This window comes from Pinus tabuliformis, chromosome 1_1 (genome assembly GCF_031772625.1).
Source record: "Pinus tabuliformis cultivar Carrire ecotype Pingquan chromosome 1_1, CPIR1, whole genome shotgun sequence".
In the NCBI taxonomy this organism is placed as follows: Eukaryota; Viridiplantae; Streptophyta; class Pinopsida; order Pinales; family Pinaceae; genus Pinus; species Pinus tabuliformis.
In genome coordinates, this window is record NC_142297.1 from 483,358,806 (window position 1) to 483,374,939 (window position 16,134).

General features: G+C 36.0%; 1 protein-coding gene across 1 annotated transcript; it reads right to left on the bottom strand.

The window, feature by feature from the left end:
- Positions 1-3,759: 3,759 nt before the first annotated feature.
- On the bottom strand, positions 3,760-4,523 carry LOC149213873 (uncharacterized). Its single transcript, XM_089390821.1, has one exon. The coding sequence runs from the start codon at positions 4,454-4,456 to the stop codon at positions 3,944-3,946; it is 513 nt and encodes a 170-aa protein (XP_089246947.1). The 5' UTR covers positions 4,457-4,523; the 3' UTR covers positions 3,760-3,943.
- Positions 4,524-16,134: the final 11,611 nt, after the last annotated feature.

Genomic DNA, 16,134 nt, shown 5'->3' on the forward strand with positions numbered 1-16,134 from the left:
TTATTGGATTTCGTAATGGGCTAAATCCAAGAGTTCGCATATATTGCCCCATGCATTAATGAAGCTATAGCTCCGCAAATATTGATAATTGTGGTATATCATATACAACATCCTTGTCAGCATACATCACTAGTGCAACTACCCAAACTCCTATGGAACATTGAAAATAAGTACCCTGCCAATGAGCATTAAATGAGCGAGGGTAGTATATGTCCAGAGTTAGATTTTGGTAGGCAAATTATCTAACAATAGACATATACAACCTTGCTCATTTAATACCCATTAACAAGCAAGGTACTAAGTCACATTAGAATCCATCTTATTGATCTTATTAAAACAAAAGATTTTTCAAAGCAAGCAGAGGGAAGGACCATTTCTGCGGTGCATGACCTATGGAAAATGCTTTCATTTTGTGGTAGGCCAATTATCTAACAATAGACATAAACAACCCAGCTCATTTAATACCCATTAACAAGCAAGGTACTAAGTCACATTACAATACAAGTCACTCTATTGTTGGTCGAATCCATATTATTGATCTTATTAAAATAAAAGATTTTTCAAACCAAGCGGAGGGAAAGACCATTTATGTCGTGCATGACCTCTGGAAAATGCTCTCATTTTGGGGTAGGCCAATTATCTAACAATAGACATATACAACCCCGCTCATTTAATACCCATTAACAAGCAAGGTACTAAGTCACATTACAATACAAGCCACTCTATTGTTGGTCGAATCCATATTATTAATCTTATTAAAACAAAAGATTTTTCAAACCAAGCAGAGGGAAGGACCATTGCTATCCTGCATGACCTCTGAAAATGCTCTCATTTTGCAGTGAGTAATGTCATCGAGATGATGCAAGCATGCTCACTTTTAAAATTTCACCAATTTTTATTGAACAGTGTTGAAAAGTTGTAGTCTAATAATTATGTTTTTTTGCCCAGAAAGTTATGGAAATTCTGGTCATATTTTGAAAAAATCAGGTAGGATTTTTGTAAATCCAAGTAAAAACTGTCAAAATTCATAATTTTAAATGCCCTAAAAATTTTTGATGTTGGTGAATCTATTTCTACCATCAAAAACATGATTCAAACACTACCTCTACAAATTTAAAAAAAAAAAAATTTCCAAAATTTTAACCACTTTTAACCACGCAATTCCTCCGTAGACCACTCCTATTGAAAATCTAGGTGAGACCACTCTGTCACATTAATAAAGCCAAAGCTCCATGAAGTTCATTGTTACGTCAGCTGCTCGAATCTTTAAACCTGCGCATGAGGTTCCTTTGCAAACTTTTCAATGGGCCGCCCTTTCACGTGAATAACCCGATAGCTATGAATAAGTTAAAACGGAGAGTTTGACCACGGACAATGGCATATCTACAGTGATTATGTCGGAATGGCAGGAAAGACGAAAGCAACTTTTTTATCAATGGTTTTCATTTTTCAAGTTGGTTTCGAGAAGACCAGAGTTTCATTACAGAAGAATATACCTCTGAAGAATATTTCTCTGAGAAGACCGGAGATTCATTAAATAAAAAATTAAATATTATTTGGTGTTGTTAACGAGATAATAATATTTATAAATTTCTATTTGATTTTAGTCAAAATTTTACAGGAATATCTACTGTTTTTAGGCAAAATTGTGACTTTATTAGGCTACTCTGATTTATTTTGAAAAAAAAAAAATTTCTTCGTAATATGTAAATTTCATAATTATAATATTATTATTTTATATATATATTTTTAATATAATTTTAAGTATTAATATTATATATATATATAATCTATATATATATATATCAATATTAACCTATAGTTATTTTTAAATGTTAAATATCCAATTTATTTTAAATATAAAAGAATGTTGTATCTCCTTCATATTTTAAGTTATTAAGGTATTCATTGTTTAATGATAACATGTTCAAAATGCCATAGGTGTTTCACCAATTTGACTTCGGACTAGATGTTATAGTGGTAGTGGTGGGACATCCAACTTTTGAATATATAACTTTTATTTATTTATTTATTTGAAGGAAATTGTTCATAATCTAGCAACTATGTTTAGATCTGGTTTGGTACTATTGATTTAAGGAGGGATTTAGAGATGTTCATATAAATACATATATGGCTATATGATGCATGCCTTATTTTCATAAAATCTCCAATAGTGTTACCAATGCCCTTGAACGTGTGGTTACCAGAAATATTCGGGAAGGGAGAACATTTGCACCCAATCGAGGCTGCAAGACACTGCTCTTTTGGATTATAGCACTCCTCCCAAAATCTCATAAAGGACCTGACAATTATTCATGAAATTTGAACCATTTTCAAAAACTCTCTTTCGATCTTCCAGATTTGAAAGAAACTGCTCCTTTGAGTTATAGCACTCCTCCCAGAATCTTTTAAAGGACCCCACATTATTCGTGAAATTTGGACCATTTTCAAAAACTCTCTTTCGATCTTCCAGATTTGAAACGCTAATAGTAAAAATAACCTTTGGTCCTCAATCTCAGCTCTATCGAGCCTTTTGGTCGCTATTTTAATTGAATCCACTTCACAATGTCTTGTTCTTGGAGCTAGATGCCCATGAATTTGCTAATCAAGGTGTGATCTTTCATGAACTGCCTTGATTTCTCTAGTTTATTATTGGGTATGACAAGCTTTGGGTTAGTTGAAACCTTTGGAAAACATATCCCATTCAATTGAGCTTGTCATTATGCACCCAAGAGTGAGGTTTCCTCCATAAATTTGCTTCCTTGAGAAGAACCAACATTTCCTTTCAGAGGCTTATGGCATCCAATAACTATGTTGCTATAAGAGGGTGGTTTCATCCCTCCCTAAAAAACCTTTCATTGAACCAATTAAGATAAGCTACCTGATGGGATTAACTTTAAAATGAGTTTCCAAGTCATGATTCAATTTTCAACACATAGTATAGAAAATTTTGCAAAGCCCTAATAAAACTCTCCACCCAAAATACATTTATTTCATGCTTATCAAGACAAAAATACATTAAAATATATTTAATAATAAATTAATTAATGAAATTAACAATGATTTTCGACCTAATATAAAAATGACCTATCCATTCGAATTTATTCATTAATTCATCCCAAAAAAAACAAAATTCTATCCTACAATGAATTATTAAACATTCTAATAAATTCAATGTTAAAAAAAAATTCATATAAATTTATATTATATAAAATTAACAAATTTCTTAATTTTAATCAAATTCTAAACCAGCTAAAAAAATTAGTTATAAAAAAAACAAAACTTTTTTAAATAACCCCTTCGAATATTTGCAGTCGTCGTGTACGCGTGCAACTGAAGTTACTTTTACACAAGGCCACGCATGTTGAATTAAAGAACTAGTGAATCATTTGAATTAAGGAACAAAGCGTCTACGTTCAGATCAAAACAATGACCAGGGCGGTTATCATCCCTCAAAAAAGAAGGGATGATTTGAGATTTTAACGTTGTTATCCAAAATAAAATGCATAAGATTATCTAATATTGCAATGTGGAATTTGAGATTTTTTAACATTGTTATTTAAAAAGAATGTATATGTTTTAATTAATGTATGTGTTGAGTACTTTAATGGTGTGATTTGGATTCTAAAATAGTCTACTCTACATGTATTTTTTATGTGAAAAAAAAAATACTAACATCAAAAATAGAAAATAGAAGCTTTTATGTATTTGCAAGCCAAACCACCAAGTTGTTACAGGTTTGTTAGAATATCGGCGAAACATTGCTTTTTAGTCCTACCTGGATCAAACAGAAGGCCTGGATCCTACATACATTCATTAATTATTGAAGCCTGCAATGGACATAAAGTACGTCATATACAACATCCTTGTCAGCGTACATCACTGGTGCAGCTGTGCAGGCCCCATTGGAAAAACTGCAAGCAAATGTGGAAAACCCTGCAGATCACGACGAAGCCTCTACGTTCAGATCGAAAGTTTCAGCGGGGCGATTATCATATGCATCCCTTGAAAAAGAAGGTGTTGCAAGATGGTTAGCAGGTTTAATACTTTGCTTTCCCTTTTCCTCACAACTGCTGCTCCCATTCTCCTTCCTGGGAAGACTGTATATATCCTTTTGTGCACATGTTGTATGCTTACCTCCACATTTACAGAAGTCCTCCCATTCGAAGGAGGGTATCCATGGCGATTTAGTTTTCAGAACTTTAACACCCAAGTCTTCAGCTGACATGGATTTAGAGTTCGAAAAATCCCAGTCCGCGTGCCTGGTTTTCATATATTGGATTCTATCTAACACACCCACAAATTCTTCGAAATCGTCTCCAGAACTCTCTAATCCGGTCCGCTGGCGTTGGCTCTTGGCCTCCACTTTATCTGTTTCACTTTCTGAAGGCCAATGTTGAGCTGAAGCACTTGGCTCCAACTCGAACATTCGCTTTTGTCCATTGCTGGAGGACATGGATCCAATACAAATGCTTACTCAAACTTCAATCGCACAACTGAAAGTAACACTGATATCTACAGACAAAAATAACGAAATCTCAGAAGGTAAATAACGAAAGATTCTCATTGTTTAGAAACAACTCTGGAAAACTTGATAAGAAACAACGTTTATATAGAACGAATGGATTAGGCGAGACAACAATGTAGACCCAGTTTGTTCGAGAGAAAATTGAGCATATCAATGCAGGGGACCACAGAGAAAATTGAGCATATCAAGACGAAAAATATGGGACCGTAGGGTATGAATGCACATGGCCGTGCGAGTCACTTTCCCTGTTTGTCCAATCGATTTTATTAAAACAGAGGATTTTTCAAACCAGGCAGAGCCTCAAAGGGAAGGACCATTTATCTCGTGCTTCGCCGCTGGAAAAAGCTTTCATTTTGCCATAACTAACGTCATGAAGATGACGCAAGCTTTAAATTTCATTAAATTGCGCTGACCACTATTGAAAATGTACTTACGTTGGCTGAGCACTGTTGAAAATGTAGTTAGAGCCACTCGCTCACATTGGCCGAACAGTATTGAAAACGTAATTAGAGCCACTCTTTCATATTAATAAAAGGAGTCGTACAATGGGGAATTGCCCACGGCCAAAAGTGGTTGACAAAAAAACTTTAAAAATTTTGTAGAGGTAATATTTGAATGATATTTTTGATGGTGGAAATGAATTCAGCATCTTCAAAAATGTCTAAGAAACCTAAAATTTTGAAGTTTAATAACTCTAACATGGATTTACAAAAATCTTTGCCGAATTTTTTCTAAATATGACTAAAATTTCCATAACTTTTTAGACAACTCCTCTTCGACCTGGATAGACTACTTGCTAATAAAAAAGTGGAATATTTTTTACGACGGTTTTTATGTCGTTCAGATTTAAAAACCTATAAAGAAAAAGCGAAAGGCTGCCCTTCTGAACCTGGGAGGATTAATTGATTAATTATTTCAAGTTGTCTGACAACTAAATGATAATAACTTAACCCCTTCCGAAACAAATAATAGATCCATCACATTCGTGCTTAGGTCAGCAGCTCGAGTTTTCAACCCTTCGCATGAGATTCCGTTGCACGGTGTTCACGTTAAGAACCCTTAAACCTTCGCATGGGAATAAACCCAAAGCTATGAATAAGTTAAACACAGAGCCTTTGCCCAAGGGCGTGGCATATAAACGGTGAACATGTTTGGAGTGACACCGAAGCAAAGCAAATTTTATATATATATATAAATTTTAAGCTAAAAATATATATATTTTTGAGAAAACCAGAGTTTTATGAAAGAAGAATACAAGAGAGACTCAGTGAAGTAATTTTTTTTTGAATTTATTATAAATTTAAATCAATGAAAATTTTTCAAATTAAAATTAAATTAGTTTTTTGTGTTTAATTTTAAATTTAAATATATTATTATTGTTATTTAATTTTAAGGTCAAGGTTAAACATACCAAATTGGTATATGAGAACTTTTGTTCATGAAAAAGGAATTAAAATTTTCTTTATATAATATATTATCTTTAAATTTCATATTAAAATGTATTATATATTTTCTTTTAGCAGTTATTTTGTGTTATTATAATATGATATATAGGCCAGTTGTTTGTGGGAGAGGAATTAAAATTTTGTTTGGATAATACATTATTTGTAAATTTAATATTAAAATGTATCATATTTTTTTTTTTCAATTATTTTATGTTATTATAATATTTTTATTTAGAGTTGATATTAAATTTTTATTATTAGTAATGTACATTTTTAAAATATTATATATAAAGAAAGAATAATCTCTCAAGTATATTTTTACTTCAAAAAAATAATAAAAAAATCCAAAATAATCATAATTTATTTCAATAAAAGAATTAATCATTTATTATATTATTAAGTGACATAAAATATATGGAGGAATTTAAGTTAATGATGTATTTGTCATGTACACAATAAAAAAACAATGATATGTTAATATGGAGACATGATTTAAGATAGGGTGAAAGCATGAAGATGAGTTACATCTTGGGTCGGTGATGAAATTTCAAGTTTTTTCTTTTATCCAATTGAAGCACTCTAAAATTTGATACTGAGTAAAAAGACAAATTGTGGAGAATTATGTTGTTGCCTAATGATATTTTTTGCAAAAATATTTAGTGTCCTTTAATATGTCAATTTTCCATTAAATGAAATGCTTATCCTTGCAAATTTTCACACATCTTAAGAGGTATGTGTGTGAACACATACCATAAATTAATATAAAATGTGTAATTTTTATAAATTATTTATATGAGCATGATTTACACGGAGAGAGCTAAGTTTTTCATATTAAAAACTTATTTTTTATGCAAAAATATATTTTTTATTATTTTTCGAAGTTGGCTAAGTAATATTTCAATTGCATTTTGCACACATGTATTCACATAAGTTTTTTTCAATTATTTAAATAAATTGAAAAACCAAAAATACTAACAATCGTAAACAAGGATAGTGGTATTTTTTGAAAATTTTAGTTGTGTATATTTTATGATATTGATTTTTTATTCAACCTCTTTAAAACAGTTCAAAAAAATCTCAAGCATTATGTTTAAAATAATTTAGATGAAAAATATCATATGAAATGGGAAATGTCAAACTCATAAGCCATTTGATAGAGGATTCCTTCATGAATCCAAGGTGATCAACTCTGCCACCTCAAGAAAAAATTAGCCCTAAGTCTATTAACGTACAAAAATTGTGGATTTTAGGTCTATCTTCTCTATTAAAAAAAAAATGAATGATGTAAAATTAAACTTTTACCTCGTTTTAAATTTCCAAATCTTATTAGAATTTTTGTTATCATGTCATGTAAAAACCTTATTAAATATAATATTAAAATTAAAATTACTATTATTAAATTAAATGATGAAATGATATTAATATAAAAATTTAATATTAATATATTTTTTGTTAATATTAAATTTATTAATTTTGTATTAATATAATATTATTAATTTTAATATAATACACAACCACATTAATAAATGTGATTGATATATGCCATAAGCTTGAACAAAAGTGTCATTAACACAAAAAGAGTCATACAAGTTGACTCAAATATGTTAATTTTATTTAACCTATTTTTTTTATAAATCTAACATAATAAAATATATAATATTTTTAAAATCCTCAAGTAATCATAACCTAAAGCTACCTTTAAAGAAATCAAACCTAAACAACTTCAATTAGAGGACATGAAACACTCTATGTATCTTTGATGGCTGGAACATTAATATTTTGGAAAATTGTAAACAATATTTCCATGGAAAATTAGCATTTCCCCCTAGGTAAATATACAACACACATTTGAAATCTTGCATTCTAAATATGTATTTATATATATAAAAAAATTAAAATGTTGTAGGACATCAATATATATATATATATATATATATATATATATATATATATATATATATATATATATATATAATATATAGCCCTAAGGGTTAGCTCAACTGGTCGAGTCCCCATTGTTAAGTCCCTCGCCGATCAGGAGGTCACAGGGTCAATTCTCCTTGATGCTATTGGTTAGGACCTGTTAGTCTGGCAGACGGGCTTTAAAAGATTCCCTTCACGGTTGATATGCCCAGATTTTTCCGTGGATGTAACGGCCACCCAGTGTCCGTGAACCACAATGTAATATATATATATATATATATATATAAACAAAATATTTTAATTATCAAATTATTTTAAAACTTTTGAAATATAGAGTGAGAGAGAATGAGAGAGAAGGGTAAGAGAGAGAGGAGGGACACAAAGATGAAGAGATGGAGAGGAGGAGAGAGCCGAGGAGAAAGAGAGGCAGCTCGAAAGATGGAGTTGGAGGAAAAGATAGGGAAAGAAGAAGTTCAAGACATATAGAGAGAGAGAAAGGTGGATACAAAGAGAGGGAATGACAAGGGCGAGATGGAGAGAAGGGGGAGAGAGAAGAGGAGTGAGATAGATAGTCAACAGAGTTGCAGGACAAACCTCGAGAGAGAGAGAGAGAGAGAGAGAGAGAGAGAGAGAGAGAGAGAGTTACACAATATTTTGTCATGCTCCTCATCTCGTATCTTGAAGTGTTGAACTTTGTGTTGTTAATGCCACAAATGTCACAAAATGATTAAATATGTCAGTATATTCATCATGAAACATGTTAAGAAGTATCCCTGAAGAAAAGAAGAAAACTTGTGTTGAAAGAATTCTCGAGAAGCTTGACAAAAACCTTGTTTTTTAGGATCAACACGTTTTGCATGCCTAATGACCCATGTTGGTAACTTGTTGCCAGAACGATGATCTGGTTACAGGTGAATGAGAATTGGAACGAGACCTCCCATTTCTAGTCCTTGATCCTACTTTCATGGATCTTTCCTTGATCCTACTTTCATGGATCTTTCCCTTGAGATGTGGAATGTATCCCTCCTTTCATGGATCCTCAACTCCCTCTCCTTCCCTATAAATGAGATCGCTACTATCCACTAATGGTGGGCTATTGATTGGTTTCCTTCCTAGTGTTGAACTATGCCCAAACGCTACCCATTTTGCTAAGGAGAAAGTAGTGCTTGAAGGTTAAGGCTAGGACTTGGAAACTCGCCTAAAGGAGGCTTCCAACATCAAGGCTTAAGTGGTTGTAATGCTCCCTTTACCATCTATTAATAATAAATTATGTGTTTGCTTTCAATAAATGTGTCAATTGTTTCTTATTTAGTGTAATACTCCTTGATCTATTATATGATTTATATTGGAATGTATTTTTCTATGTATGCGTTTGTTGTCTCCACATGATATTCCTTACAGGTATTCATCCATAACGATGAAGAGGAGATTGAACTTGGAAGCAAAAGAATCAAGGACAACACCAACGGATGTTAGCATCAAGGTGAGGTAGGTCATCTATCCTCCTTTGTGTTTACTGGTATAAACTAGGAAATTGTACATATATTTGTCATTGTTTGTTCTCAATCCTCACATAGGACTAGAGGGATCTTTTCTGTCCGCGGAAAGCATTGCCTACATAACAAAATGGTGACTCTACATAGGAGCTTATAACCCTTCCAACCTCGTTTTATGTTTGGTATTTTTTATTAGTTTTTCTAACCTCCTAGTGATCTGTAACTTAGTGTTGACAGTGCTATACCCTCCAACATGTAAGCAGATATCCCCGGTAATAAGTCCCAATTAGACCTCATACCGTTTGGTTAGGAGTCCTAGCAGTGGGTCATACGGTGCCTTGACCGTGATTTCACATAGAGGTAAGAAAGATGTCCCTATTGGTAACAAGGGCGTGACAGTTGCAGTAAGTCAAGGAAGGTGCATGAGAGGTTCTAACACACTGAGGGTGAAGTGAGTGCACCCCTTGGAAACCTGTAATAGTAGGCAGCTTGGGAGGGAACACACGAGCGAAGATGCATCACAAGCTTGAAAGAAAGTTAGCGAGCAATACAAAGTGATGGTTAAACCAAAATCACATTTAAAAAATATTCATACATATACAAAATAGTCCATACATGCATGCGTAAGAAAACAAATGCATATATAATTTAGAGTAAACCAGATAGCATAGAATACAATACAACATATGAATGAAACGTGTTGGCTTTGTTATATTAAGAAGTGTAAGTTCCAGTCATACAATACATCCATGTCCAACCACTAGTTCTGACAGTCGAATGTTACAGCCACATCCACCTGCTCCTCCAAAGAGATGTACTAGCTCTGTGCAATGGAGAAGTCAAGGCTCATTACAATATTGTCCATGCTTTCTCTAAGATAGTCCTATCGGAAGCTTGGCTGACAAAAAACCTATACAATGAGTTATGAGGGATTATTTATAGAAAAGGGTGGGGTAGCCTTTAACATTCCCCTTTGTGACAGTTCATCTACCCTCATGACTCTTCATCTACTCTATGATTGTTACATCCAAATATCAACACTTGAACTTCCAATTGACAAGACGTTACATACAATCTGAACATGTACCCATGTGAGACAAAATGGCTTGAGCAAGCCATGCCAGACATCACTAACACTCAAACCGTTGTGGTGAGACCAACTCTTTGACATCCTTGTGATGTTCGATGGTGGTGAACTGATGCTAATCTTGGTTGTCCGTGATGGTGTCCTTGCACTCAATGGTGACATCTGGTTGAAGCAAACTATTTCCTCCATTTCATTCGAGTACATTGCTATGGCTCCTCTATCCCACTCGTTTGAAAATATGTGCATCATTGTCTTGAGTGAAACTAGACTAGCAACACAGTGATGCATGGTGTCTGTGTTCTTCTCTGTGTGTGCGTTGGTGACCATGTGCATCAACTTGTCAAGATACATGATCAGCTCCAGTCAGACTTGCTTCTCGTCTTTGCCTTGGTGAGTGTGTCGAATGGATGGGATCGCATATGTGTGCACAATGACATGCATGTTGCTGCATTCCCTTGCATGCGATCAACAACATTTCTCACCTTGTCTACTCCGTGCCAGCTGCTGGGATGGATCTATAACTTGTACGGGTGCAGTTTCATCCATTAGTGCATGTTGTGACCCCTATTATACATGTACCTGCTACAACTCATTCTCTCGTCTATGCAACTCTTGTTCTTCCTTGAGTTGCTGCTTCAGCACATGCAACTCCTTATCTGTTCCATTCTCTGCCTTCGCGTGATCTTCATGTTGTGTCGTCACCTCATAGCCTGAGTCTCTAAAGTTGCTTTCATCATAAGTGGATCTTCTTGAGCTTGCAACTTTATTCCACCTCTGTGTTGTCAACAAACTTCCTCTTGTATTCATTGCATCCGGTATGTTGCCTTCAACTGTTGTTGATGTTTTTGTTTGCTGTGACATTGTTGCCACCATATCTTGATGTCCTTGTCTACAAAAAACTCGATGTCTTCATGGGTAGGCAAGTTCACAGACACTTGATTGATTGCATCCCCAAGTGTGCTATGAATAGTGTCTTCAACTCTGCTCTCCAGGAAACCATTGTACCTGTGTTGTTGAGAGGCAGATGAACACCTATGATACCTAGAGACATGGAAACACTCATGGAAATCAATTTGGCAGCCGAAAACCAAAACAAACTTGAGAACTAACTTGCAACATACCTGTGTGACTGATCATGAAGGTTGCACAATTTTTGTCGAGAGGTCGAGAGATTGATTGCCAAAACTATGCAAGGCACAGTCTGGGCTATTAGTAGGCTCATTGACTGCTGGAATTGTGTAATGCACATTCCAACTTGGCCTACTGAGGACTGAAACTACGTAATGCACAATTTCAGTCAGCAGTGACATGCAACAAGCAACCTACATTACACAGTTTTTGGGCCAGTAAGACACTGCCTCCAAGAATTATGCAATGCAAGCCAGGAGGTTAGTGTCTGGCTAGACTTGCGCAATTTCTAGAGGGAAGGCAAAGCCTTCGCTTCTGGAAATGTGCAGTGCTAGCCGGCCCTGGCACGGTCTGGGCCAAGGGAGCCCAGTCTGGCCGATGGGCGACTAAAAACATGAGAAGTCTGAATGCATGGTGAGATGAGTGTAAACGAGAGTGAATGATCATTCATGAAAACAACAAGGGCAGGATTTGGAAAATGGGAAAGCATGCATGTGTGTTAAGTGAGTCACCACAACAGTGACCGTCCGTGCAAAACAGTGTCATGCATGTGACAACAGTGAGATGCAAACGAAAACTGAAACGATGCTAGTGCAAGCTAGTATGCATGCAAACAACAACAAGCGCTCACTGAAATCAAGCAGAAAACACTCACACAAAGCAAAATGAAAAATGCAACAGAAACGCAGCACAATTCATGAAAAACGGGCTTACCCCAAAACAACTGAGCTAAATGTGCCGAAGACTCCTAGATGAAATGTGTAATGTCAGAGCTACAAAATCGATGTGATGAATGAGCTCTGGAGTGTCCAGTTGATGAGTCTTGATAAAATCAAGGTTGCGACACACATGCCACAAATCTAGGGAAAGCAACACTTGGTGAGAGGTTTCTGAAATGATCTTTGCATGTAACCTTCAGCTGCTAAAAGTAGATCCCTAAATCAATGGATGCCTTTGCATGCTGCCTTGGGAGGAGCAGTCTATGCATGCAAATCATTTTTGCTTGGTCTCGAGGGGAACCGCTCAACTCAACTGCACATGCAACAGTATGCTCAGCTAGGAGGAAAAAAATGCTCATTTCTAGGAAGGATTTGGGCTGGCCACTCAGAGGGGTTAAGCAATTTTTGTGTTGAGAAGCTGACTATTGCCCAGAATTACACAATTTCTGGGCTGAGCAGTGTTGCTGGGACGAATTGTGAAATTTTCTCAGTGAATAGTGGCAGGCAAATTTGTGCAATTCTAAAGCCCAACAGGCTGCCAGACAGAATTGCGCAATTTTTGGAGGGAAGGCTAGTTTCCCTCCATAATTACACAATTTCTTGAGGGAGATGCTCAGCCTGCAGATGGACCAAGTCTGGTGAAACATCCTATGAAGGGGATGCAACAAGCTTTGATGGAAAAGTTGTCATTCTACAAGAAAATCACTGAAGCTTGTGTACTTGACAACCTAAGACATGCTGCTGTGAAAGGTTGGTAGGGACACTCCAAAACAAAGCTAAGGAAAAATTTGGAGGGTGGTTGTAGCCACTACAATGCTTGGCGACACACTCATAGAACTCCAGCTCTCTGAATGGACCTTGTTCATGAAAAGAAAGTATAATACCTCTGGAAGTATTGTTCAATTCTCAATTCGTCTTGTTTTCCACACTACTTGATTGTATGATGTAACATCTGTCGAGCCCTTAGTCAATCGACACATATTCCAAGCGAAGCCAACATAGTTGTTTCAACTGGGGTTGAGGAGTATACAGTGCACAAGAAGTATAGTCGTCAGAGTATTAGTTTCATCTCTGGTGTTGCTCTGCTGCTAGTAGGCCTAGACAGTACCCCAGCGGAGTCACACAGGAACACAAGCACTGCTTTGCTGCCAACGAGCGTAGTCAGTACCCCGACAGAGTTACTTACATCACGTCTTTGTGTCGGAAGCCTTTCTCTTCTTTCACCTTATTCATTTTTCATTTTTTCAAACTTTTTCACTTTTTATTTTTCATTTTTCATTTTTTCAAACTTTTTTCACTTTTTTATTTTTCATTTTTCATCTTCATAACCATGCACAACTCTTATTCATTTTAGAGGCGAAAGAGGGATCCCAACTTATTTAGAGAAAAATAGGTTGTTCCTTCAAAGGATTAGTTTATGTATACCTTTGAATTTATTGTTAAGGTTTCCCCCCTCACCTTACTCTACTTGACTAAGCTGACAAGGATCAACCCAAAAACAACTGACTGGAGTAGGTGATACTAGTTAGCACACAAGTGTTGTGTTTTCACCAAGGTTCAGTTCGAACAGTACGTATTTTCCATTGATGTATCATGGACTGAAGACAAAAATTTCTTACATAAGAGAGAGGACAAAAGATAACCAAATGTTGATAGTTGTACAAGTCCTCTTGTACTTTACCCAGCTTGTTTCAAGAGTCACACACGGTCCATGTGAAACTAACCTATGGATAATAACAAGCAAACAAACAAACACACAAAGAAAGAAGAAAACGTGCATGCCAGCAAACAACTCAAAAGCAAATACTACTCATACTCCTAAGCTAATAGCGCACGGGTCATCTCACGTGAAGCGATACTTCCAATGCAACCACCAATGCATTGGTTGACCCATGTTGGTGAAGGCACGATTTACAAACATTGCAGTTGCATAAACTAGCAAGCATGAAAGATATAATGATGAATACAGACACACTTCAAGCTTACAAGCGACCACAGAACAATGATGAGTGAAAGCGCATGACATGCACTCTGTGGAGCTACCGTGGTCCTATGCTACACTGCATGCATATGTCGAGTGTATGCATTCTCTTGACTGTGACATGCAAGAAAACATGAGAAAGGTAGACCAATTACGTTGTGCATGTGTGCTTGCTGTGTAATATTCCTTCATTGCATGAGCGATGGGATCATGTAGTTCGTGTGGAGGAAGCGAAATCTGGGTGTTTGGTTGATCTTCAATGCAAAGCAGAGAGTGATGAGGTGCCTTGAGTGTTTCAGTAATTTCTTAACTGGAAGTGAAACTAACCTCAGGAAAAGGAGGGCCTGACATAACCATCAACTCGGGTTGAAGTGTCTTAATAGTCTGTAGGGTTTCGACTTCGTTGACAGATAGATCATTGTAGACCAGTGTCTTAGAAATATTAACAACAATTGGATCAACATTGTGATCAGATGAAGAAGTAGAGAGATCACGACAACCAAGATCAAAAAATTTAGGATGTTTGTTAGCATCCTCATGATTTGATGAATCGGGTAGAGGGGTAGATGGGAAGCAAAGATTTTCTCCCTCCGTGTTTTCAAAAATGATAGATGACAGATTGGAAAAATTTCCAGAGGAAGATGTGTCCTCTCTGCACTATATTGATAGACTGACATCCGACGTGTCCTATGAACAATCGGAAGTAGAAACATCCGGAAATGAGTTTTCACAAAGGAAATCAGCAGTTCCAGAATCATAAGGGATGTCAAGATAAAGTGGATGAGGCGTGGTTGGAAGGGAGTCATCCTTCACCATGGGTTCTTCTTTAGATTCCCGCACACACTCATCATGAATGATGGCGCAGGTTGGTTTCATAACACCAACTCTGTCGACAACTTGATCCTCATTCACAGGAGATGGGGAGTCCAGAACGGAAGAACACAAGATAGTACAATCTAGAGGATCAACAGAACGCTGGGACAGAGGTCGAGGGAATGAGTCCTTGTGACAACCAACAGGCTTTCAAGCCAAATCTGCGTAGATCTCAAGAGCCGGTGGGGTGGGAGGATGTGATAGTTCAACATATGTGTGTGCATGATCTCCCACATCACTCTACAGTGGTGGAGTTGTTTGATGAGGTGAAGGCAGACAGTCACTTGTGACAACAACTGTGCCTGCCTGTGATTGCACAATGCTATCACCGAAGTATGCTGAGCAGGGTTTGGATATGTGAAGAAGATACTAAAATATTCTATAAAGAAATTCGCCATCAATTTCATCTTTTGGAAATCGGTATGCAAGATTAAAAAAGCATGTATAAAACTGATCAACAGATTCATCGGGTGATTTTCGTAATTTCATAATTTCTTGATTGAGTGCTTTATGGTTAAAGTGATTAAAAGCACGGTCTATCTCTACGACCAGATGAGCAAGAGAATGAATAGATTTTTCAGGCAGCATGGCACACCACTGTATGGGGTGCCTTTGAAGCGTGTAGATGAACAACACGCAGGTCATGTACTCTTCAAAGATTCCATGTCTTTTGCATGAGCCTACAATGCCGACCACGTGCCTAACCAAGGCTACATGGCCTCCACCATCAAATGTTTATGTGACAAGTAATTTGAGAGATTTTCCGAGATAATGAAGTTTTTTCCATAAGACATACACTCCAGAAGAGAAACTTTGTAGTTATTCATGATAGATATGTAGAGATTCAAAACAGATGTGAGGACTTAGCTTGTTATCTAGCCCTCCTTCTAGTGCCAAAATGTTGATGGTGTTGGACCCGCCAACATGTAAGGGGATCTCCCCAGTAAGAAGTCC